This window comes from Anastrepha ludens, chromosome 2 (assembly GCF_028408465.1).
Source record: "Anastrepha ludens isolate Willacy chromosome 2, idAnaLude1.1, whole genome shotgun sequence".
NCBI lineage: Eukaryota > Metazoa > Arthropoda > Insecta > Diptera > Tephritidae > Anastrepha > Anastrepha ludens.
In genome coordinates this window covers 102,479,384-102,503,107 of record NC_071498.1, presented here as the reverse complement: position 1 = coordinate 102,503,107, position 23,724 = coordinate 102,479,384, and the positions used below count along the sequence as shown (strand labels likewise).

General features: G+C 37.9%; 1 protein-coding gene across 1 annotated transcript; it reads right to left on the bottom strand.

Annotated features, from left to right (window-relative positions):
• Positions 1–282: 282 nt before the first annotated feature.
• On the bottom strand, positions 283–14,779 carry LOC128854944 (membrane alanyl aminopeptidase). The gene is made up of 7 exons (XM_054089464.1): positions 14,102–14,779; positions 13,868–14,026; positions 8,807–9,100; positions 6,312–6,498; positions 5,943–6,190; positions 707–1,828; positions 283–627 (listed from the first exon to the last, which is right to left on the bottom strand). The coding sequence occupies exons 1-7, from the start codon at positions 14,590–14,592 to the stop codon at positions 336–338; spliced, it is 2,793 nt and encodes a 930-aa protein (XP_053945439.1). The 5' UTR covers positions 14,593–14,779; the 3' UTR covers positions 283–335.
• Between the last annotated feature and the right edge of the window lie 8,945 nt (positions 14,780–23,724).

Below are 23,724 nucleotides of genomic sequence, written 5' to 3'. Positions count from 1 at the left end.
GCAGAGCGTTCCGACATCAATGAAACATGTTTTGAATATAATGCTTTTGTTGGCGCAGTTGTATAAGAAGCTTTTCGTGGTTTTGCTGATAGTAGTTACTGTTTGTATTTTTTATTAATTTCGAAAATTGTTTTGTTTTTAACATAATATCTGTGGCAAGAAAATTCTTATATTAATTGATTTCTTAATTTTTTCTAGTTTAATTTAATTATAAAACATTTATGGCAAACATGACAGACAACTGACCACATTTTTAAGCCTTCAAAAGCTAAGGCTTTGTTCGGGGGATACCCATTTATCAAGGCATATGTGGGAGGCTTTGCTTACAAATATGTTTACAGCAGACCGTGGGCAAGACTTAAACAAATTAATAAAACCGTTGTTAAACTGCTTATAGCAGCCGCATTGCGACTTTCCAAATAACTTAGAAGTTTTGGTAAACGCTCTTGCGCCCACTTCAAATTCATTTCCACCGTTGAAACGGCGTCGTGCAGTTTCGAAATTGAGCTACCAAAAAGTGAGCCTTTCTTCACAATGAAATTATCCAGCAACTTCTTCTGCTCTTGTGTGGTGAAGTAGTTGGCTATGTCACTGATAACAGTGGCGACATTTGACCAACCATCTAGCCTATGGTAGAATTAATAATAGAATAGTAAGTGAAGTTAGTGACTTGGCAGAAACTACATATATTGAATAAAAAAATTACCTCTCCGCTAGCCTTTCTATGGTATCAGTGACCATAGTGAATACAGCATCCACATTTTCGGGATTCTCAGCATACATTGGTGTTATACCCATAACGGCGTATTCGCTAGAAATGTTCCCGCGCAAAATATTGTCATAATGATATTTATAGAAGCGAAGCGTACATCCCATTGCTCTGAACAGCTTCTGCTTCTCACTCAACATTTTCTCATTGTAGAACCAATTATTAAGCGTTTGATAATAAGTAAAGTTGCCATCACGCGTTGCACTGCAGTACAGTGTTTCACGAAAATCTGGTGTCGGCTTACTGCCAGATTTTTGGAATGCATCGAATACCTGTTGTGATTTTCTACCGCAATCGAATAGATGATATTTGCATGCCCAGCTAATGACCTTATTGCGATTGTAAATATCGAGAACAGTGAAATTGGAACCCGTAAAGCCCAAATGCTCATACACCTGAGTCATGATGTCATTAAGGTAAGTCACAAATGGTTTTTGTTGCTGTAGTGTTAAACGCTGTGAGACGCGTGGCAAACTCGAAAACATCGCATACCAAGGCAAATACTGTGTTTCATTGGCTAAATACTCCAAGAAACGGAATACCGTCTCATAGTCCAGCATGGCGACTCGCGCGAAATTGAATAAATCATCGATCAACTGGGCGCGATTGGTGGGAGGTATGCCACTATGTTTTGGCGCCAATAAAGCCATTTGAATTTGAAACAGTGTTGTATTGTCGTAGAACACGCGGTAATAGTTTGACTGCTGCAAATTGAAAATCATCCATTTGAATGGTTTCTCGATGGAGACGAACAACCTAATGCTTTTTGGTAAAAAAAATCGCGCTGTAAGATTATTGAAATCTGGTTCCGTGTCCGTGGCATAGGTAATAGGAATGGTATAGGAGAGCGAGTCGTTACTACCGTCATTGCGATCAAGCAAGAAACGTCTTTGGGTAAGTTCCATGGTACGATCAGCATTGATGTTCACAAAGAGCACTGGAAATCCGACTTGCTCCGTCCAATCGTAGAGGAATTGATCTACATTAAATTGCGGTGTGGATGGCCAGTAGTGTTTCAAGTGTTTAAAGAGATCGGCCGGAACGGTATTTTTTAAATGACTGCCAAAAAAGTGAGAAAGATGGTAGCTTAGTAAACTTCAGTTAACGAAAAAGTGATAAGCTGCATGAAAACAAATTAATCGGTAGAAAACCGCATTTGCGCAAAAATATTGGATTTCTTTTTACCAAACTAATATTTATTTATTTAATGCATTCAATAAGATTTCAAATCTTGGAACTAATTAAAGCTAGAATCTTCTCAAACCGTACGGTTGCGCCATGTACTCCTTCTTCGCAGACGGCTACGACCTTTGCTTATGACTCAATCTAAGTATGCTCTCCTAATGCTTAGACGATCATGCGGGGCGAACCCAATTTAAACTATACTGGTACTAAAAGACTGGTGTATTCAATAGTGCCTTCCTTGATATTGAGCGGTTTTTTCAGAGCATTTAATCCGGATCAATCGGTTTCTTATTGCATGTTCAATTACAGGATTCACTGAGTCTCTATCCAGAGAAGGGTTGACATGGGCGCGCTGCATGAGAGGGCCTCTAACCCTAATTTGAGCTGCTTTCTGGATTGACTGGAGAGGAAAGACTGGCGATTGCTCGATTGGATCGCAATGCGTACTATTTATTGTATCACAAGTATCGGGTGTTTTTAAAGTGTTTGAAAACTTAAAATGATAATACAAAACAGAAATATCGTTGGGATGCCCTCTATTTGTTATAATATAGTAGATCCATATTAGTTTTTTTTTATATGATATCTGACATATGTCCGCCATGGATAAGAGTTACATGGTCCATTCGATCAGTCCGTTGTTGCGCCGTCTTTGTTGTTGGGTTGATTAATTTGTGGAAGCCATTAACCGTAATGGCTGCTCCATCTTCATTTCGAAAGGAATAAAGACCGATGATGCCGCCAGTGTTCTATGAACTTCGCGAGCAGGTTCTTTTTTTTCGAAGTAAACTCCCACAATTTCGAAGTTTTTTTTTCCGGCGACAACGACATATGATGCCTTGACAAACCTTACTGAAAATAATTGTCAACACAGTTTGCCATTCTCAGCTGACAAACCGTAGTTACCGATATCGTTAGCTCTGATACGGCTAAAAAACACCCGATATATATAATTTTTTACAGGGTTAAGAACTTGAGTTGATCCTAGGCAGATAAAACTAAAGAAGGTAAGACTTCAAAGCACTGTTGCAGGGGGTGCATTGATATGTAATTAAGGTCCCACCATAAATAATCCCTTTACCTTATGATCAATAATTTGAAAGCGATCTTTGTCTCGTGGAATTCTCTATAGAAAAAATTGAGTTGTTGGTTTAGTTTCTTTCCCAATAGCTTCGATCTCTGCTGTTTCAAATTCAAAAAATAAGTAAGTCGAAGGCATTGTCTTAGAGTATTTAAGGCTCGAAATTTGAATCTTAAATAATTCGAAAAGAATAGTTAACCTTGAAAAATGGTCTGCACCATTGGGTTCCGCGTACTCTATTTAGATTTTGACACTGGATGCCCTGCTTGGAGGAAAAAATAATTCTCCGATTCTAGCACAGTGATATCTTTGCATGACAAAGCAATTACTAATCATGAGTATACAGTACGAGTATTTGCCGCTTGTAAGGATTAGAAAAACTGTAAGGAAATCTCACCTATTTAAATATACACAAAAAAGTGCGATAAAAGAATCCTGTCTACAATAAATTAATGTTTTTTATTATTAATTGTATTAGTTAGGGGAAGAAGAAATCCATTATTTTCTCGGTTGATGGCTGTCGCGATCGATATGTCGTAATGTATCGATCAAACAATTTGAAGTTTATGCTCGTTGTCAAGGTGACATTTCATACTAAAAAATTCGTCTGCTGTTTTTTGTTTGTTCCATTCAGTTGTGAGTTACAGGGTGCTACAATGGAAGTCAACAAAGATAAAGTTCCGTACATTTTACAGTTTTCCTTTGATAAAGGCGAAAATGCAAGCCACGTCGCTGAAAATGTGAATGGTATGAAAATTCTTTATGGTGTCGATGTCGTAACAGCTAATTAGGTGCAATTTTGGTTTCGTCGATTACGGACAGGCCTTTGTGTTGTTAAAGAATATGTCGATAAAATTTCAAAAACATTCGAAACTGACCGGTATGTTAGTATTCGTAGCACCGCCCAGGAGCTAAAGATCGACCATAAAACAATTTTAAGCCATTTGCGCAAAAATTGTACGCAAAAATAATGGATTTCTTTTTCCTTAAACTAATATATTAATCAAACCTTTTTTAAAACTACTAACAAATTCTTACTTAGTAAAAATATGTACAAAGTGGCACAAAATTAATCACCCTCTCGGAAGATTTATAATGCGTCGATCGTAATTCACACTTGTGAATCAGACAACTACGGCATACAAACCAACAACCAATGGCGCGCGGAAAGGTCAAAATAAAGATTTCCATCACTCAAAATCATGTTTTTTTGTTTCTAGCGGAAAAGTTACTCAAAATGAAATTAGAGGATTAATTTTGAATGAATTGGAGGATTGACAATGAATGAACCAAAACTCAGAATAACTGTTTACTAATATCTGTGCACTTGAAATAAATAAAATCTCGATTTATTCATGTTTTAAATTTATTTAATGTAAAATTTAGAGATTTAATTAAATTTAAAATTTTGGAACTATAACCTATAACCGAGGATTTTCATATAAGCACTTCCCGCTTATAAGCACCGAATCTAGTAAATTTTAGACGATACGAAACATTACACCCAATTTAATTAGCAAAACTAACGGAGACTGGACTGATATTTGTGAAGAATCACTTCAAGATCTAGTCACTACGTATTTTCCAGGATGCATAGACTACTTAGATCACGATCCCTTGAGAGATAAAGTAGCACACATCACGGAAGGTTTTATTATAATCCAAAAAATAGGATGGGCATTAAACACTTTGACCCATTTAAATCGCCAGGCATAGACGGAATTTTTCCAGCCATGCTCCAAAAGATTTGCGATCTTTTGGTACCATGGCTAAAGCGATATGATATTGCGGCGTAAATCCGCCGTAAGACTCAGCGCGACAGGCAAATTTACCTGTAAAACATTTGGACATAGCTCAATAGGCATTAGTTATAGGGTCCAAACGGTCTATATGACTCCGAAATGCAATTGGGTGAAGAAATTCCTAACCACAATAGAAGAAGAGGGATGGAAAAAAGGAATGAAACCTAACCCAAATACTCTTAATATATTTACTGGTGGCTCGAAAATGTTAGACGGAGTAGGGGCAGGGATCTCTTGCGCAGAGCTAGGTATCATGCAGCCATTTAAGCTTCCTGACCACTGCAGTATCTTTCAAGCAGAAGTCTGTGCTGTAGGTAAGGCTGCGGAAATAGTATTCGCAAAGACATCAAGCAACTCCAAAATAACAGCCAAGCTGCGATAAAAGCAATAAACTCATATGAAATTTCATCTAAAAATGTTCTAAGAAGCAGGGAGGTCATAGACAGATTAGCCGCAGACAGATGGTTGCATATCTATTGGGTACCCGGACATAAGGGCATTACAGGAAACGAAATTGTAGATGAGATTGCCAAAAGCGCTGTTTATAGTCAATTCAAACGACATACTGAAACCTTTAAATACGGTATTCAAAGACATCGCTGCGGGCATGACAAAACGGATTGATAGGAGGTGGAATAATCTAGCCACTTGCAAAACCGCGAAAATCATGTGTACACAGAGTGCGTCCGATTCGTAAAAGCTCTGTCTAGAAAAGAAAGCAGAACTATCGTAGGTATGCTGACAGGCCACAATTTGCTAGCGGCGCACGCATACAAGATAGGAATTACAAACAACGATAGCTGCAGATTTTGCAATGAACTAGAAGAGAGGGAAACGTTAGAACACCTTCTATGTTCTTGCCCTGCATTAGCTAGAACCAGATTAAAATGCTTAGGAGCTTTACAAAATGAGAAGTTAGAACACCTCTCGGGGATAGAGCTCCAAAGTTTACTTAGATTCGCAAAATACGCAGACGTATTACAAGATGTCTACTACAAAGAAACGTAAGGGTCTAGCTCCATCTGGTAACCCTAACGATCAATAGGTCTATGTGATGGCTTTCCGCCAGCCAGGCCAACCTAACGTAGCCTATGTAAATACTTACAATTCTTTCAAATAAGCCCGAATAGCCATATCGAAGTTGTCAATACCCATAAGGTTGGCTATCATGCGTAATATGGACGCGCCCTTTGCATAAGCGAGACTGCTAAATTTATAACCAATTTCTATTGGAGATTGTATTTGTGCCTCTGGACTAGTCAACGGTTGAGTGCTATTGACAGCGTCTATGCCAAATATCATATGTACTTGATTCACTACAAATTGCTGGTCTAAATGATATTCCGGATGAAGCTACAAGATAATAAATTTATATATGTGTGTATAAATAAGGGTGCATAAGGGTAGTCGAAAGCAATATTTAAATGTTGGTAATAAAAAAAGACATGAACGTAATAAATTTTATGATGTCTACCTTGTGTGCCATGAAGTACTGATAGTAGCGCGCGAAGGCCTCATTTAGCCAGAAATAACTCCACCAGGCGAACGTAACGCTATTGCCGAACCACATGTGCGCTGTCTCATGCACTATTATGGTGAGAGTGTATTCCTTGTTGGCCCAGCCATCGGTGTAACCTGGTTCAATTGCCAGTACATTGTCACTAAAATCATTTAGAACGTAAAATTTGGTTAAACGAAATATTTTTCTAAATTTTGTGCAGTATGCGCCATCTTTTGTTGGTCAATGGGATTACTGAGTAACGTTACCCTTTTACAATTTATCCCAACATGTTAAAAAAAAAATTTAAGACAAAAGCGACCTCTTTTTTGCCTCTCGTTCATATTAGGCTGCATCTCGATCGATTTTTCTGCTATTTCAGCTACTAGGTGGTTCAATAATATTTAGCGGTTCGATAAGAGAGGGCGTTGCTACATACTAGCCAATTTTATTTTTCATGTTGGTACACACGTATTGTAGCACAGTAAAAAGATAGGTTGCTGAAGTTAACCCGGGTTTTGTCGCTAGGCAAATACAAACACGAACGGTCGCAACGGGGTAAAAATTACCCCATGTGTGGTTAAATTTCAAGGGCCGATGTTGAATGAGAACCACACCTAAACGTCAACGATACCGTTGGACTTGGGTTATTTGAAAGAAAAGCTGTACGTCGATAAGCCAGCAACAATTCAAGAGTTAAAGGATGAGATAATTCGGCACATTAACGGCTAGAACCTCAATTATGCTTCAGCGTCATCGAAAATTTGGACCATCGGATGGAGGTGTGCTGCCGAGGCCGCGGCGGCCATTTGGCCGATATTTTGTTTTTGTAATTTTGCATACCAATATTAATAATCATAATAAAGAGAAATGACAATAATTTCCTAAAAAAATTGTATTTTATTCAAAATCAACACCGGCCCTTGAAACTTAACCACCCTTTATATAGGTGTATAATTAATTAAATATTTATTTTACTTAGGGAGCGCGTTTTATGTTTCTATGCAGAAAGGGAAGTGAAGCGGCAGGTCACGATATTTTGTAGAAAAAAAGTAAGAAGTGGTTTTATTATATTACCTCTGTGGTATTTATTACCCAGTAGCGACGAACGCCGGGTTAAATATGGTCGTACCAGACTTGAAGACAATCCACGCCCTTTACACCCAAAAACAACAACAACATCAGAAATTCTAGAAAAAATACAAGATCTCGTATCGGAGTGACTGAAAGAGATTTTGTAGAAACCCTAGGCCTCTCTGTGAGCAGTGTAAGCAATATTTTGACTGAAGTATTGGGTTTCAAAAAGCTGTATGCAAAATGGGTGCCGCTAACAATGGAGCAAAAACGCATTCGAATGCGACTTTTTCAGCAACATTTAGAGCGTTTTTGAAAGGATAAGTAAATTTTTTGGGTTGATTCATCACTATGGATGAGATTTGGGCCTATCATCACGATCCTAAATCAAAATTGGAGGCTAAAGAGTGGGATGAGAAATCGGCCAAGAAGGTGTTAGCATCAGTTTTTTGAGGTGTGATACGAATTTTGTTTGTGGATTACTTGCAAACTGGTAAAACAATAAATTCTAAATACTGCTGTCCCTTTTAAGACCAGCTGAAGGAAAAAAGAATCGTGAAAAAAGACCCAGTTTGCAAAAGAAAGAAATTCTTTGTCATCAGGACAATGCACCGTGTCATAAGAGCATTTTGATAATGGCTTAAATCCACGAGTTATAGTACAAATTGCTGGAGTATCCACGATGTTCACCAGATTTGGCCATTAGTGACTTCCATCTGTTTCTAAACCTAAAAAAATTCATGCGTGGAAAACGTTTTTCATTAAATGCTGAGGTCGTAACAGCTGTGGAAGCGTATTTTGCAGCCTTTACAGATTCTCATTCCAGAGATGGAATTCATAAATTGGAATTGGATTGTTGAAATAAGTCTACTGATGTTCAGGTAGACTATACTGAATAATAAAGTGTATTCCAAATCATAAAATTGTGTTTTCCTTATCGAACCGCAAAACTTATTGAACAACCAGTAATGGCTTTAAACTCTTGTGTGGCCTTCGGCTTGTTGTCATAAATTTTACTTTTTAAAAGTCTCTGCTTTGTTAAGGAACAAATATGTATTTGATGATCTGTTTTCAAAATCCTCCTCAGAGTGGTTCGACTGATGTTTAATCCATGAACTTGGCGGCGATGTGAGGCATTTGGATTTGCGGCAACGATCTCTCCGACAACTTCAACATTTCCTTTGCACGACGTGTTCGATAACTTTCAATGTAAAACGATCATAATACGCCACGCTCTTTCATCGTATTTAAAATGGTAGTGAATTACAAAAACGTAATTAATGACGCCGGTCGGTTGAAAATTGTCAAAGACATTCAATAATTCCATTGAAGAGATTAAGATGGCGCATCCTGTAAATTATATATGTATGTTAGCATGAGGAGAAGTTGCGCTTCACCTATAAATAACCAGTCCCCAATTCTCCATGCCATTGTGTGGAAATTTTGGCGACCCGGCCTTCTGCATAATCCGCAGTCCCAATTCTTTATACGGCTGTTGTGTGTATTCGCCATAAGCTTTAATCGATCGTTCTGCTACTTGGTAAGCAAAGTCGGTTTTATTTTCATGTTCTATGCGCGTAATGAATTTCAAATCATCACTTCCATGTTTTACGAATTCAGAAACAATAAACGCAACGAGGTAGGTGGACATGGGTGGTGTGGCAGCGAAGCGATCCAGAAAGCGGCCGTCACTGTAAATGTAAAAAAGGTATGTGAAATGGTGTTCTTATAAATTGTTATTGCCGCACTTTAAAAACAGATATTTGCATAAAGGAGTACACTATGAAATTAGTTTTATTGTGACTTAGAAAGGCATTGCTTTCTTAATATTTTGTTTAGTATAAACTTATAAGTGAGAAATGCATTAAACCTTACTTTATAAAATAATTTTTTTGATAGAGCTCTTTTATCCATTAATGCTTTTTGCGGAGTTTTTTTATTATCTATGTTTTAGTTAGTTATCCGGATTGGGTATGATATCTCTACATTAGCGACTACTTGCATTTACTTGTGTCCGCTTAAGCCGTCTAACAGGGTCTGCTGTTTTTAAGCCAACAAGCTAAGATTCCTGTATTCCTATGAAACCAGAATTCAAATAAAATATTATACAGGTAGGAATGAGCACCTAACAAATAACTTTTAAAATCCCACCAATAAAAAAAATCGTATTTTCTCCTAAACCAGCATTTTTTTCATATTTTTATATTAAATAGAACATTTTTTATAAATTCGTTGTGAAGCTGGTTGTAAGTCTTTTGAGTAAACTGCGTTGGGTTGGGTTTTCCAGCTAAATGCCTCTTTGTACCGTTTCCTTACTATTTGACGCTTCTTTGCCTTTTTTGATTTGCTCAGCATTTCCAGTCTACAGGTTCCGGCACTCGAAGTATAACCAACTTCAGACCGCTCGCGCAGCTGCTGACCATGCACAAGCGCGCGGAAAAACGCGAAAAAAGAAAATCAGTAAAGGATTTTAAACGTAATAGTGTGATTGCATTGTATTTGGCTGGGAAATCCCAACCAGTGATTGTTCGTGTGCTCGAGCACCTTAAAGTAAATACAGTTTTTGTTTATCGTAGCATCGCAAAACGTCATTGAAGTGGTCATCAAAACACTGCAACGCCACGTGAAATGGTTCAGAAAGTAAAGACGCGGCTTGAGCGAAATCCCCGACGAAGTACCCATCAAATGGTGAAAGAACTGAATATATTTTACCGTAGCATCCACCGCATACTGAAAAATGATCTCAAAGTCAAGCCTTACAAGATCTAAAAGGCGCATGATCTCACACCAGGAGTTGCTTCGCTCGGCCGAAAGCGGCCAATTTCCGAGCATTGTGTATTCTGACGAGAAATTTTTTCAAATTGAGCAAATGGTAAACTCCTAAAACGATAGGGGTTATTTGACCGACTTGTATTTGAGTTACTGATTGGCCACCAGGAGCCATCACACGCTACAAGTAATGGTTTAGGCCGCTGTAACCGCAAATGAGCGTTCTCCAATCGTTTCCATCGAGCCTGGCGTCAAGGTAAATGCGAATTATTATCGGGAAAGTATTCTGATGGTTGCTTTGAAGCCGTGGGTAAACAAACATTTTGGCTGACCATGGACATTTTAACAGAACTCGGCACCGTCTCACAAAGCTCGAATGAACCAAGAATGGCTAAAAAACAACGTTCTGAACTTCATAACGTCCACACAATGGCTCTCAAATTCACCAGACACGAATCTGGCCATTGGACCATTTTGGAGAGCAAGGCCCGAAATAAAAGATTCACCAGTCTCGAGGCACTGAAAAAGCCATTGTTCGCGAGTGGGCCAAAATACCTGCAAGTCACATTCGGGCAGCTTGCGATTCGTTTCTGGATCGTCTCAAGGCCATAGTCAAGGCAAAAGGTGGACATATCGAGCAAAAGTAAATTGATTCTTTATTTTATATTATTTTCACCCATTTTTTAATAGGACTATGAATAAGTTCGTGCGGTTTTTTTCGAAATTTGAAACTTTATTGACGTAAAATGGTTACAAATTTAATATTCAAAATATTGTCCATCGCTTACTACTACTTTTTCCCATCTTTCTGGCAATTCACGGATTCCCTTTGTGAAAAATTCGGTCGGTTTTGCCGCAATCCACGAATCGATCCATTTTTTGACTTCATCGTAATTACGGAAGTGCTGGTCAGCCAGGCCATGTTGCATCGATCGGAAGAGATAGTAATCGGATGGCGCAAGGTCTGGACTATACGGCGGGTGGGGTAGGACATCCCATTTGAGCGTTTCTAAGTATGTTTTGACCACTTGTGCAACATGTGGCCGAGCATTGTCATGTTGCAAAATAACTTTGTCGTGTCTATCGGCGTATTGCGGCCGTTTTTCTCGCAGTGCTCGGCTCAAACGCATCAATTGTCGTCGGTAGACATCCCCCGTAATCGTTTCATTCGGTTTCAGTAGCTCATAATACACAACACCCAGCTGGTCCCACCAGATACACAGCATAACCTTCAGGCCATGAATATTCTGCGCCGACGTCGATGTTGAAGCATGGCCAGGGTATCCATACGTTGCCCGACGTTTTGGATTGTCGTAATGGACCCACTTTTCATCGCCAGTCACAATTCGATGCAAAAAACCCTTTCTTTTGTGCCGTTGAAGCAGTTGTTCGCATGCCATAAAACGGCGTTCAACGTCTCTTGGCTTCAATTCATACGGCACCCAATGGCCTACCTTTCGGATCATTCCCATGGCTTTTAAACGTTTGGAAATGGTTGATTGATCAACTCCCAAAGTTTTTGCAACCTCTTCTTGCGTTTGAGCCGGATCTTGATCGAGCAATTCCTCCAATTCGGTATCCATGAACTTTGGCGGCGCACCCTCGCGTTCTTCGTCTTCCAAGCCAAAATCACCACTTTTAAAGCGTGCAAACCACTTCTGGCACGTTCGCTCAGATAGAGCATGCTCACCATAAACTTCCACCAAGATACGATGACTTTCGGCTGCTTTTTTCTTCATATTAAAATAATGAAGAAGAATTCCCCGCAAAAACACATTATTTGGCACGAAATTCGACATTTTCAAGTGTGGTAAAAATATTGTTGTTTACGCTTCAAATAAAAAACTTATACTGACGTTTGTGCCTTACGACAGTAGCTCTCCAATGAATGTTTGGAAATGTGGATCGATGGAATAATAATCAAGTTACGCCATCTGTTGTAAAACCGAAACGAACTTATTCATAGTCCTATTACTTTGAATTGAATAAAAGTAATTTTTCAAACTTGAATTTTTTAATTGGTTACACTTCGAGTGCCGGACCCTGTCCTTAATTGTAGTTGGTAGCTGTCTTTTATCAACTTCATCTGGTTTCAAAGCTTCTAGACATATTACAAAGCTGCTGAAGGGGTTTCCACAAGTGACGCCTAGGTGCCGGTAGTGAAAAATTTCTAGACGGTACCTTCTTTTGATTATTGAAATTATTGGTATTTATTATTGTTATTAAATTATTGATACTTATTGTGAAAATGCCCGATCTTTAAGGACAACATGAAAATAATCGTCCAAATGAGTCGACAATTTAAAGGTTGGTAAAAACTTCCAAGAAACTACATAGTTCTGTCGAGTACAGAAATAGACTGGCAGACCAAAAACTAGACGTTCTATTGGGAATATTGTTGCTGTATCGCAAAGTGTTCCTGAACAACCTTCAACACAGATATCCTGAGGTTTTCAACAATTAGGTATTCATGAATGAACTGTTTGGCGCGCTCATGGATCTGTGGACGTGCTCATGGTGGATATTTACAGGATGCCATTTTTTACATATAATTGCCTGGAGCCATATTTTGAATAAAAATAGTGAAACCTAAATGAATCTAAATGTTTACATGGTTTCTTTCAAAACAACGTCTAGGCGCGTCTTTTGAAAAACCTTTACAAACTATTGCTGTTCCAGGCGCAAAACTCGAGATAAGTAAATATACCCAACTTTTTTGGGGATAAGTTCCAAAATTGTGTAATATGAACGAACTCTAAATATTTTCACAAAAAAAAACAGTGCAATAGAAGTAATAAGGAAATCTGTATTAAAAAAATTAATTAGTGTACAGTTAAAATTCAGTCCATAATTCTTAGATAAGAGATAAAAATTCAAATTTAAATTAGAAAAAAGTTCAATTTTGCAACTATTCATCGCTTCTTGATAACAAGCGGTCACGTTTATTACGAAGTGGACAAAAATTCTATCATCAGTAAATATGTCCAATCTATGAGTCAGGTTTTATTAAAATTATTAAATGCTTCTATTGGTTTTTTCGTTGTAACTAAGTCTGTGATTAGCAACTAATTTTTGTTTTCTCTAGCATTTTTTATGCAAGGTGGCACAGAAATAATCGCTCTCACTGAAAATATATAATTATTGCCAATGAGATCGTTCGTCAATCATATTATATTTGACACTTGTACATTAGACAACTGCTTCATACAAACAGACAAGCAACGGAGGGTGCAAAGGTCAAATAAATATTTCCACCAAATTTCACGCAAAATAATTTTTTCATCCAGTAAAAAAATTACACAAAAACCAAATTGGATGTTTGCGCCATCTTGTACAATCTTGTTACCCAATTTTAATGCTGTGCTATTAGATACCCGCAATGGGAATTAAACCACAATGGACATTAAAATCAAATTAAAGCTTTTTTTAACGTGACTAAATGTCTTCATTTTCATGCAAAAATTATTATTATTATTATTTTCTATTATTACTCCCACTTCAAAAAAATCTTGGCTATGCGCTTGTCTCAAAGTGTGATATCTTCAGGCCACAGACACAAATGCAAGTCAGTTTAACTCGTAAAATTCACCGCTATTAATAAATTGGACTATTTTAATATCCCTTTGTGATTACGAAATACTTTTATTATTCTCTAGACAATGTTATCTAAGTGACTTTATAACACTTACCCGTCTGGTGTGTTATCCAACAATTCCGTATTGAAAACTGTATTGTATTGGGTTGGCCGACTAATTTGTAAGGTGAATGTAGCTTTGAAAGCTGGCTCATCAAAGCAGGGGAATATGGTGCGTGCATCAATCCGCTGAGACTGTGTTACGCCAATCCATCTGTGGTATAAAATCATAAATGATATCCTTAACTTCATACGCACATATGTATGGTAAATATCTCATTTCACTAACTTTTCATTGCCGGCACTGTCCGTGTAATTGAGACGGAAAAATCCTTGAAGTCCATCCCGAATCTCCCCATTATATTTGAAGTGCAACGTATAGTTGTTATTAAGAATTAGCTCATCTCTCAGGCGAATCGTTAGCTTATTTGTTATCTCATCGAAAGCCAATTCGTCGCTACGGATCAATTGTGTTGTCCTACTCGTATTATTATTGTTATAGAGCCAAGCGTGAGTGATATTAATCAGATTTTTGTGCAAAATAATTTCGCGAGTACCAGACTGCGTGGGGTGTAATTTTATGTTGACTTCGCCATCAAAAGTGAACCGACGTGCTCCATGTGTTGGTAGTAGGTACGGCTTCAACCAAATATCATAGGCGTCAGGCAACACATGCGTCCCCAAGCGATAGGATAGTACGGAAGTGCCGTTATTAGCTTTAATGCCGTAAATGGCGCCAAAGGCTATCAGCAATAGAAGAGATGATATTGCCAAACTCATTGAATGTACATACACGCACTTGTAATGTGATCGAAATCAGTGATCAACAAAAAAAAAAAAATTAAAATTAAAAATTATAATAATTCACAATTAGCAGAATAAAAACAAAAACAGTCGAAAATAAGCAAATAAGAATTCCCTTTTGCCAACCTGCACACAGAGAGTGCTGTATTTATTCTGCAACTTTTCGCAAAATACGCTGGTTACTTAGTGTTTGCGATTCCGTATTGCGGTTGTATCGGGTGTTTTTGTTTTGTTTTGAGAGAATGGGAAATTCAAATAAAAGCCAAAAATGCTAAATGATTAACCTATTTTATGAAACTATTATATATCATTAATGTTTAAAAATGATTTTGGACATTGCACAAATCTCAATTTGTTAATAGCTGTTGTTTTTTTTTCTAGGTGAAATCCCATTATTAAAAAAAACACCCCTTGTAAACATACATATAAATTTACCGTTTACACCCTTTGCTGCCTGTTTGGCCGAGTATTTACTATAATTGTTTTTTTTCTAGGGGAAATTCCATTATTAAAAAAAAACACCCTTTGCAAGTATAAACACACCTTATTTAAAATTGCTATTTACATCCTTTGCTGGATGTTTGGCCGAGTTTCTCCTCCAAATGAGGTGTGTGCTTTCAAGTTGTTCTAAAAATAAAGAATGACGGTTGTTTGTTTATGAGAAAATACTTCATGAGTTAAATGCACTCGGAAGTGGCTATTGTCTGCCGAGGAGCGTCCGTTATCAGAAAAAACTTGATTTATTATTTGTTGTTTCACAACCGCACTGCGCTTTGAACCCGAGTCCCATCGATTGCTAATCACGCACACCTCATTCTAGTATGGCGACCGTGTGGTGTACATATGTATATTTATTTATTTATTTATTTAGAGCTTACTTTTCGTCATTACCTCTGTATTATTAAGTATTTACGATGTTCGTGTTTACTCATATTCGTACGCTTTTTATGATAATTTCGGCTTCTAAGAGCACAGCCAATAATAAACCACTTGCTTAGCTTTCGATAAGCGGATCAAGCAGCAGATCTAGTATTTCGTGGGGTTTACATATGTATGTATACGCATATGATTGAGGTTATGTTTGATTACTATTGTTAGTATGAAATTAAGTAGGGGCTTTAGAATGAGGGGAATTTATGAGTATACGAATACCATTTTCATAGTTCCGATTTCATAATGTTCCATATATTACAAAAGCGCTCTTAACTGTAGTATGACCGATACTGGAATATGGTTTGATAGCCTGGAAACTGAAATAATATAAACTAGAACTCATTCAAAAGCGATTTTTAATTTTTACCGTAAGAGATTTTCGATAGAACTCACCGCATGATCGATCCCCATACAATAAAGGTCATGAATCTCCCCATGATGATGTCTACACCTGCGAAAAAGTATATACTTCTATATTAAAAAAAATTTTTTTTTCCATAAGGCTAATTGGAATAATTGGAGAATTAAAATTTTGTGTACCTATGAAATCTATAAAACTCTGTATTCTGTTGTTTCTATCGCAAACGAAAATTTCAGAATTTTCTGCGGTTTGCCTTGTACTAACCATGGAATGCTCCTCCTAAGTGTTACCTCCTACGTTGCCCGGTACCCCGCAGCAGAATTCTGCCCTCTCCTTTCACACGCAAGGGTTATCGATTAACAAGGTGTGGCCAATGATTATGGGGAAATACCAAATTGTGAGGAGAACTTCGGCTCCTTTCCAATACAAAACAAACAAAAAGAAAATAATTTGTATATAATTTGTCGCATAGAACGTGTTCTGCTGTTTCTTGTGCCCTTTTACAGAGTCTATCGCTTTCTGTCATATCAAATTTTTTCATTTGGTAATTGAGTTTACAATGTCCTGTTAGTAGTGCAGTGTAGAGTTTTATGTCTCTTCTCTTCCACATAAAAAGGCTATTTTTAAGCTGTTGTTTACCCCACAGAAATTTTCAGGACTAATGAAGGGTGCGTTTGCACCCTTTTTCGCTAAAGTGTCCGCAATTTCATTCCCTTCGTGTCCCTCATGCCTCGGTACCTACATCAGAGTAACAAAGTTTCTTAATGTTAGGGTTTCGAGAATTTTAAAACGTTCCCATACTTGATTGAAATGAGAAGCTATCTGGTGATTCTAGAGCTGCTTGACTATCAGAGAGAATGTTGATATTGACACTATGCGTGCCTCTACGAAGACATTCCCTGGCACATAGCTCTAAGCCGAAAATAATTTGTAAGTATTCAGAGAATGGTTTGCACAAATTATTACAAAATCTCAAAGTGCATTTTTGTTTTTTGGGTTTTTTTGGGTATGAGACGTAACAGGAAAGTACATGTTCGTATATAATTTCTTGTGCATGATAGTTTCTATTGCTTTCGCCTACTCTTCCTCTTCACAAACAAGTAATTCCCCTTCCTGTTGCTTGTTTTTCATGGGCATTGACAACAACAGCGAATTCGGAAGCCGTGTCCTTGTATTGCATCATACTTGGGCTGACATGTCACAGGGGATTCGCAGCCGAGTTCTACACGATCATTTCGCATGTATTCACACACTCGTCCAATCAGTCGTTGTTCTGGCGGTAACGAATACTATTCGTTGGTTTTTTCGTATAGCAGCAACACAATCCCAGTTTATTTCTAAACATATTCCAAGTGACATCAGCCCATCAGCTGATTATGTCAAATTTATTCAAAGCTGAATTACAGTCTGCTAAAGAGCACACCTCTAAAAATCTTTTCATCATGAGTCGTCAAGGGAATATTAACCCATATACAACCAATAAAGTTATGATTGTGACAAATGAAACTCAAAAGCAACGCTCCTCTTCGATGAGTTCAATAAATCCGAATGATACGAATACTACAAATTCTACATCAAATGATAAAAATTGGACCCTAGTCAAAAATCCGAAAAGGCCTTTAGGTAGCCCGCAAAATGTTAGCAAAGCAAAGCAACAAAAACTTAGCTATTGGCTAAGTAATGAAAACAAATTCGATGCTCTTTCAATGGATGATAACAACGAATCAAAAGCAGATAAAACACCTGAAAAGGAAAAACCTCTCAAACCTCCTCCAATCTTCGTAGACAGAGTCGAGAATATTCACCCGTTATTAAGCACGCTCAACGAATTTGAAAGTAATAACTACGAATTAAGAGTCATTGGGTCAAATCGCGTAAAAATCCAGCCAAAAACACCGGAAGCATTCACTAACATAGTTAAATTGCTTGAAGGTAAGAAGACAGAGTTTTACACATACAAACCAAAAAATGAAAGAAGTTTTAAAGTAATTTTAAGAAATATGCATCCGTCAGTTGAACCTGAAGAAATCAAACTAGCATTAAAGGAATATGGTCACTCTGTTACAAATGTTTGGAATATGAAACACTCTCAAAACAAAAGAGCACTCCCAATGTTTGTCGTAGAAATAGTGCAAAATCCCAACAATAAATCAATCTATGATATTAGAAACTTACTCCACAGTCGCATTACTTTTGAACCCCCCCGGCCAAAACGCGACCTGCCACAGTGTTCGCGATGCCAAAACTATGGCCATACAAAATCTGGTTGTCGAAGACAGGCCAAATGCGTTAAGTGCGCAGGAGATCATTTAACATCTGAATGCGAACGCAAGACGAGATCCAAAGACGTCAAATGTGCACTGTGTGAGGGTAATCACCCGGCGAACTATAAAGGATGCACCGTCTATAAAAAGCTGCAAGCAACCTCCTTTCCTGCACTAAGAAAGAAGATAATGCCATCTCAGAGCGCCCAAAATGATCCAAGCCACCAACAAGTACAACTAAATTTTAACCAACAGAAGCTATCGTATGCACAAGTTGCTAGTAATGAAATAAACCAAAACACCAACGAAAACAACGCCTTGATCAGCGAAATCCGAGAAATGATGAAGCTATTAAGAGATGTAATGAGCCAAATGACTGCCATGACAAACCTTTTAATAAGTCTTGTCCAAAAGCCCCATATTCCATGCCCTTAAACCTTGCTTTGTGGAATGCAAATGGGCTGTCACAACACTCAAATGAGTTAAAAATTTTCTTGCAAAAACACGATATAGATATCCTCTTAGTATCAGAAACCCATTTCACCAAAAAGAGTTTTTTCAATATTCCCTTCTACTGCTTCTATCACACAATGCATCCTGACGGATCTGCCCACGGAGGCTCTGCTATTCTTATAAAGAAATCAATCAAGCACTATGAATCTACACATTATAGAACAGAAGAAATTCAAGCAACAAATGTCATAGTACAAGACTCAATCGGTGCATTACTTATTTCTGCAATATACAGTCCACCTAAACACAAAATTAAAAATAAAGAATATGCTAAGTTTTTTAAAACCCTGGGAGCACGCTTTATAGCAGGAGGTGACTATAATGCAAAAAATACACTATGGGGTTCTCGGCTTACGACAACAAAGGGACGCGAATTGTACAACGCAACGACATCAATGAACTTGAAAGTTTTCTCAACGGGAGAGCCAACTTATTGGCCTTCAGACCCAAAAAAGATTCCAGACCTTGTTGATTTTTGTGTCATCAAAGGTCTATCGTACCTGCAGATAACCTGTAAATCCTGCCTCTTTCTTCTGACCATTCGCCAGTGATAATCACAATAAATGATAAACTCGAAAATAGGCCCCAAAACTGTCAACTTACCAACAGCCGTACAAATTGGACTCAATTTAAAACCATTTTGACGTCGACACTTGGCATAAAAGTTGCTCTAAAAAACGAGGAAGATATAATCGAGGCTACCGAATATCTTACAAAATGCATCCAGGATGCAGCGTGGTCATCCACCACTCATGTGAGTGCTCATACTCGTACACAAAGAAATTCAAGCATCGGTATCTTCCTAAGAAACAAACTGAAAGAGAAACGCCAGGCAAGAAAAATATGGCAACAAACAAGATTTCCTGAATATAAAAGCCGTTTTAATACATTATCAAAAGAAATAAAATTATTATTGAAAGAGCAACACGACAAAGAAATGAGGCAGTTTCTATGGGGTTTGGAACCAACACACCTCACCAATTATTCCCTGTGGAAAGTCAGCAAAAAAGTAAGTTCCACGAAAGAGTACCGTCCACCACTTCGTAAAAAAGATGGTTCATGGGCGAAAACCGCAATCGAGAAATCTGAGCTTTTTTCTAAACATCTAAAAGATATTTTTACACCAAACGATATTGAAGCTGATCTTTGTTTTGACAGCACTGTTGCTGCCTTTTTAAACGAACCCTACCAAATGGAGCTACCGATGAAGAAGTTCACCAAAAGTGAAATAGTTAGCACTATTAAAAAGCTAAAAGATCACAAGGCACCAGGATATGATCGCATCACGGCCGAAATTCTCAAAAAACTACCTCCTGAACCCTATAATTTCATTACCCATTTGTTTAATGCGTGCTTAACCAGAAACATTTTCCCAGCTCAATGGAAAGTAGCAGAAATTAAAATGGTGCTCAAGGCAGGAAAACCAGGCGATGAAGTGAAATCCTATCGCCCTATCAGTCTTCTACCAATACTGTCAAAAGTTTTTGAAAAGATCTTCCTTACACGTTTAATGGTTTTTATCGAACGCGAACAAATAATTCCGAAACATCAGTTTGGTTTCAGGAATGAGCATTCGACAATTGAGCAAGTCCATAGACTTGTCGAAAAAATACAAGCAGCGCTCGACCGAAAACAAATCTGTTCAGCAGTTTTCCTAGACATATCACAAGCCTTCGACCGAGTGTGGCACCAAGGCCTACTCTTTAAAATAAAAAAGAAATTACCACTAAATGCCTATTTGCTCATTAAATCATATCTAAACCAACGAATGTTCTACGTAAATTACGAAAATGAAATTTCCAATTTCCAACAAATTAAAGCTGGGGTCCCACAAGGCAGTATATTAGGTCCAATCCTGTACTTAATTTTTACACACGATCTGCCAACCACAAAAGGTGTACTAACTGGCACTTTTGCCGATGACACCGCTATTATGGCGACAGCAGTGGATCCCGTGGAAGCCTCTTATATGCTCCAAATAAGCATAAATAAAATCTCCAAATGGCTCCGGAGCTGGCGGTTGAAAGTAAACGAACATAAATCTCAACACGTAACCTTTACCACAAAAAGAACCACCTGCTCACAAATCAACTTAAACCGTATTCCAATTCCGCAATGTGATAGTGCAAAATATCTAGGCATTCATTTGGATAAACGGCTTACGTGGAAAACGCATATCTTTACAAAAAGGAAAGCTCTAGGTTTAATATTTCGTAATATGTACTGGCTGCTAAACCGCAAATCCACCCTCTCAATGGACAACAAACTTATCCTCTACAAAGCTGTGATAAAACCAGTCTGGACTTACGGAATCCAACTGTGGGGTACTGCGTCAAATTCAAACTTGGAAATCCTGCAGCGTTTCCAGTCCAAGACTCTACGCACCCTAGTCAACGCTCCGTGGTACGTGACAAATGCCCAAATTCATCGGGACTTAGACATCCCTTCAATAAAAGAGGAAATTCAAAATGTAGCCAGTAAATACCGAAATCGACTTCAATCGCACCCAAATGAGCTGGCCTCTACCCTCATGTCACCATCATGCGTCTTTTTAAGGTTGAAAAGAAAAACACCAATCCAGCTCGTCCAAGAGCCATCTATAAAATATTGAATTTATTTATTTATTATTATATTTATTAGAAAGGATATTTCACTGGAAATATTCCTTTAATACTAAAATCAAAGCCACTCTTAAATGTAACCAAATATTTGTAAAATGTCTTCTAAGAATTGAAAGTATAGACAGAATACAAAATAAAGTTTTAAATAAAAAAAAAAAAAAAAAAAAAAAATCATGAGTCGTTGTTCAAACGGTAACGAAGTGACATTGTACTGATTTTTTTCGTATATCACCAGCAGAATCTCGGTCTGATTTTGACCAGAGCTCTAAAATCTTTTCACAATGAAACCTGGTAAATCTCTCTCCTTGCTAATTTCATACGCCTTCACACACTCGTCCAATCTGTCGTTGTTCAGACGGCAACCAAGTAATGAGAGGTGTGATTGCGTTCAAATATGACTAACACAATCCAGTATTTTCGAAAAAACCAGTTGTCATTAAGCCAGTTATGAGAACAAATCAGCTGATTCCCTCAAAATCGCTGAGAGCCGGTTAACGGTCTGATCTTGGACACACTTCTGCATTCCGTACATCGTGACGCAGTGTGGAGGAAATGAAGAATTCGCCGTCACTAAAATAGCTGCGAATCGCAAATCTCGACTACTTTATTTCGTAACGACTTGGTAGAAAAAAAGAAAATTATTATTTTTGTCTTTTACTTTTTACTTAACGCAGCTTTGCTCACACCTGAATAAAGCTATCTATCATAAATTGATACTACTGTTTGATTCATTGAGTTTTTCTTTGGTTTTCTTGAACTTTGGACACAACATTCTGGAAATATACCAAAAAAAAATCCAATTTTTTTAAACAAAACAGACAGATGTGTCCAACCGATTTATCTAATTTCTTAATATCAGCATAAGCTAAAGACTTGACTTCACAAAAAGTAATAAAATGAGCTGAGAGAACAAAGATTTTGTCTTAAATTTTGGGTTTTGAACGGAATTTAGTGTGCCGAATAGTTGAAAATGTGGCAGAAAGCCAATGGCGGGTATGCTTTATCAAAAACACGGGTTTGCGAGTGGTATAAGGCTTTCGCAGAGGTCCGAGAAGTCGTCGAAGATTTGCGCCGATTTGGTCGCCCTTTAACGCCTTCAACGGATGAAAACGTCGATAAAGTCAAGGGAATGGTGCCGGAAAACCATGAAACCATCATTTAAGTCTAAAGGAGGTAGAGTAGTCTCATGCCCAATTGATGGTGTAAAATGTTGCGAATTGATTCGCGAGACACGCTAAGGTAGAGGTAGAAGACCTTAGCGTGTCTCGCGAATTAATTCGCAACGTTTTACACCATCAATTGGGCGTGAGACGCCTTTCTGCTTGACTTGTTCCAAGAGAGTTGAGTTTCTTTCGAAAAGCTTATCGAATGAAGGTGGCTGAAGACATGCATGAGTAAGTGAATTCGGACCCAACGTTTGGTGATGAGTTGTGGGAATATCAGTTGGACATGCAAACCAGTCAACAGGCAGCTGAATGGCTCTATCCACATGAGCCAAAACCCAAAAAACTACGAAAAAGTCGGTCAAAAGTGAAAGTCATGCTACTCGTTTTCTTTGATTATCATGGTGTTGTGCACTCGGAATTTGTTCCAAATGGTTCTACGGTAAACACGGTAGATAAAGAATATTCTTTTGAAATTATGCGACGTTTGAGAGAGAATGTGCTTAGGAAACGGCCCAATTTGTGGAAAGAAAACTCATTGATCTTGCACCATGATAACGCATCGTCTCACAAGGCTCATATTAAAAACTCTTTTCTGACCAAAAACTCGACAAATATCATCGAACAACCACCGGATTCAGGTCCTTATGACTTTTTACTTTTCCCGAAACTTAAATTGTCACTCCGCGGACGCCGCTTTGAATCGATAGAGGCCATTTAGGAGAATTTGCTGAAGGTGCTGAAGAAGATCTTTTCAAACGCGTTTAAAAGGTGCTTTGATGACTAGACTAATCGTTGGCTTCGAATAGATTTTGAAGGCGACAAAACAAATTTTGGTGATTAAACAACTATCCTGCGTTTTATTGACAATTCCTGGTACTCTTTAGACAGAATGTATGACCTAGGTTGCCAATTGTTTAGCCTATTTTTTAAGCATGGGGGAGCCAACACAATGATCTTGGGTTGTGTGACTGCTGATGGTGTCGGCGAAATGTCCATTTGCGAGGGTCGCATGGACAATCAAAAGTACATAAATGTATTAGAATCTGTACTTTTGCCTCTGTTAACGCGCACTTTCGGCGACGCTAATTTAGGTGGAGTTCAATTCCAGCAAGACAACACATCTTGTCACAAAGCAGCAACTACGACGCATTAGTTTAGAGACAATAACATTGTTTTTGTTAGATTGGCCAGCACAGTCTCCAGATCTAAGCCCCATAGGCCATATGCGGCCTATATTAAAAGGTAAGATA

Excerpts from the sequence above, each read along its gene's own strand:
- LOC128854944 (XM_054089464.1), bottom strand. The coding sequence starts at position 14,592 with ATGAGTTTGGCAATATCATCTCTTCTATTGCTGATAGCCTTTGGCGCC. Across the intron at positions 14,027-14,101 it reads GACAGTGCCGGCAATGAAAA|ATGGATTGGCGTAACACAGT; the intron begins GTTAGTGAAATG and ends TTTATACCACAG. Across the intron at positions 1,829-5,942 it reads CGGGCTTATTTGAAAGAATT|TCATTTAAAAAATACCGTTC; the intron begins GTAAGTATTTAC and ends CTTTTTTGGCAG.